General features: G+C 41.7%; 1 protein-coding gene across 3 annotated transcripts in view; it reads left to right on the plus strand.

Annotated features, from left to right (window-relative positions):
• The window catches only part of bnc2 (basonuclin 2), a 204,030-nt gene that overhangs the window by 140,818 nt on the left and 60,712 nt on the right, over positions 1-2,500 (plus strand). For all 3 annotated transcript variants that reach the window (XM_034302883.2, XM_034302884.2, XM_026911049.3), the window contains one exon: positions 343-578. In XM_034302883.2, coding sequence (XP_034158774.2) covers positions 343-578 — 236 coding nt within the window. The remainder of the gene's footprint in view (positions 1-342; positions 579-2,500) is intronic.

A 2,500-nucleotide genomic window follows, 5' to 3' on the forward strand; every position in this document is an offset into this window, starting at 1 on the left:
TTTGTTTGTTTCTTTGGTTTCTTTATTTCTTTAACAACACAAAAACAGAACCAAAAACAATGATAATATTTTATATAAATATTTATTTATTTCCTGAAACATGGTGATATAAAAGTTTTACTAACAAATAAACAAAACAATAAATACGGAAGAAATAAAACATATTTTTAAAATTCCAGACTAAAAGGTTGTTTGTTTTGTTGTTTTTTTTCGTTACTTAATTTCTTTATTTCTGTAACAAGACCAAAAACTGAACCAAAACATGTTGCTGGTCCTCAGTAAAGAAGTCTGAACATGTGTGTGTGTGTGTGTGTGTGTGTGTGTGTGTGTGTGATGCCGCAGCTCTGGATAAGCTGAGTACGCAGCACCTGTACCACCCGTCCCAGGTGGAGATCGTTCAGTCCAACGTGGTGTTTGACATCAGCAGTCTGATGCTGTACGGAACACACGCACTTCCTGTTCGCCTCAAGATCCTGCTGGACCGTCTGTTCAGCGTCCTCAAGCAGGACGAGGTGCTGCACATCCTGCACGGCCTCGGCTGGACCCTCAGAGACTACGTCCGGGGCTACATACTGCAGGTACACACACACACGCACACACACACACACATCCCGAAAAATCACATACTGTGTATGTATACACACATGTGAAGGGCTTTATTATGGACTTTAAAGCGTAAGGATTTATTATGGTGTCTCTTGCTGGCTGTTATCAGTTGTAACACTGTAAAGTTGTAACGTTGTAACAGAGTACTGTTTCATTGTCGTAACATTGTAACACTAACACTGTAAAGTTGCATATTTGCAACAGTGTAACACTGTAACATTGCAATGTTGCAAGAGTGTAATATTGTAACATCGTAACACTAATGTTGCACCGTTGAACACTAACATTGTAACAGAGTAGCGTTTTATTGTTGTAACAGTGTAACACTGTAAAGTTGCGAATTTCTAACAGTGTAACACTTCACAAAGAACCCTTTTTTGGAAAGTTAGGAACTCTTATTTTTCCAAGGAATCCTTAAAAACCTTTGAATAATGAAGTGTGAATAATTAAAAGTGGTGTTTCTACCTCGAGTTACACTCTTGAAAAATTTAGAACCCTCAAAGGTTATCTAAAGGAACCGATGACAGCATGTTTCCAAGTAGAACCCTTTTTTGGACGCTAGGAACCCTTATTTCCTCATTAAACTCTTAAAGATCCGTTGAATAACAAAGCGTGCATGATTGAATGTGATGTTTCTACCTAGTAAGAAAAACTCTAAAAAAAAAAAAATTAGAACTCTCAAAGGTTCTGTGTAGAACTTCACAACAAAGTCTTTCCAGGTAGAACCCTTTTTGGAATCTAGAAAACCTTATTTTTCGAAGGAACCCTTAAAGAACCCTTGAAGGTGCTAATGAGCGGTAGTGTGTTTCTACATAGTAAACTTCATAAAACTCTGAACTCTGTGTAGAACCCCACAACAAAGTGTTTCCAAGTGGAACCCTTTTCCTGAAGAACCCTTAATTGTCCAGTGAACCTTTAAAGAACGCAAGAAGAACCTTTTTTTCTAAGAGTGTGTGTATTAACTGGGTAAGTAAGCATACTAATTGCTCATTATTACCTTCTTAGAACCAAGAACCTGAGTTTAACTCTTTAGCTCTTGGAAAGGGTTCTAAGCTTTGGAGCATTTAACTGTTAGCTCTCTTGGTACTTAGTAAAAAGGGTCGAGTCGTTACATTAGCCTTCCTCTACTCAGGTTCTCTGTACGCATCATTGCGGTTCTGTACGCAGAACGTGTTCTCCGCACGGCGCGTGTCTGTGACCGGCTCCGAGTTCTTTAAAAGTGTTTATTCTGTTATTCTTCGTATTTAAGGTCACAGAGGCTTCTGTAGTTATCTAATACACACTCATACAGTATCACAGCTTCCTGTCTGTTCCCTCACTTCATCTCACACTCTCTCACTCCCTCTCACTCGCCTCACTCTGTCTCACTCCATCTCACTTCCTCTCACTCCATCTCACTCCATCTCACTCGCCTCACTCGCCTCACTCTGTCTCACTCCATCTCACACTCTCTCACTCCCTCTCACTCGCCTCACTCTGTCTCACTCCATCTCACACTCTCTCACTCCCTCTCACTCGCCTCACTCTGTCTCACTCCATCTCACTTCCTCTCACTCCATCTCACTCCATCTCACACTCTCTCACTCCCTCTCACTCGCCTCACTCTGTCTCACTCCATCTCACTTCCTCTCACTCACTCTCACTTCCTCTCATTCACTTTCACTCCCTCTCACTCACTCTCACTTCCTCTCATTCACTCTCACTTCCTCTCACTCACTCTCACTTCCTCTCATTCACTCTCACTCCCTCTCACTCACTCTCACTTCCTCTCATTCACTCTCACTCCCTCTCACTCACTCTCACTTCCTCTCACTCACTCTCACTCCGTCTCACTCCATCTCACACTCTCTCACTCCCTCTCACTCGTCTCACTTCCCCTCACTCCATCTCACTT

This window comes from Pangasianodon hypophthalmus, chromosome 3 (assembly GCF_027358585.1).
Source record: "Pangasianodon hypophthalmus isolate fPanHyp1 chromosome 3, fPanHyp1.pri, whole genome shotgun sequence".
Taxonomy (NCBI): Eukaryota; Metazoa; Chordata; class Actinopteri; order Siluriformes; family Pangasiidae; genus Pangasianodon; species Pangasianodon hypophthalmus.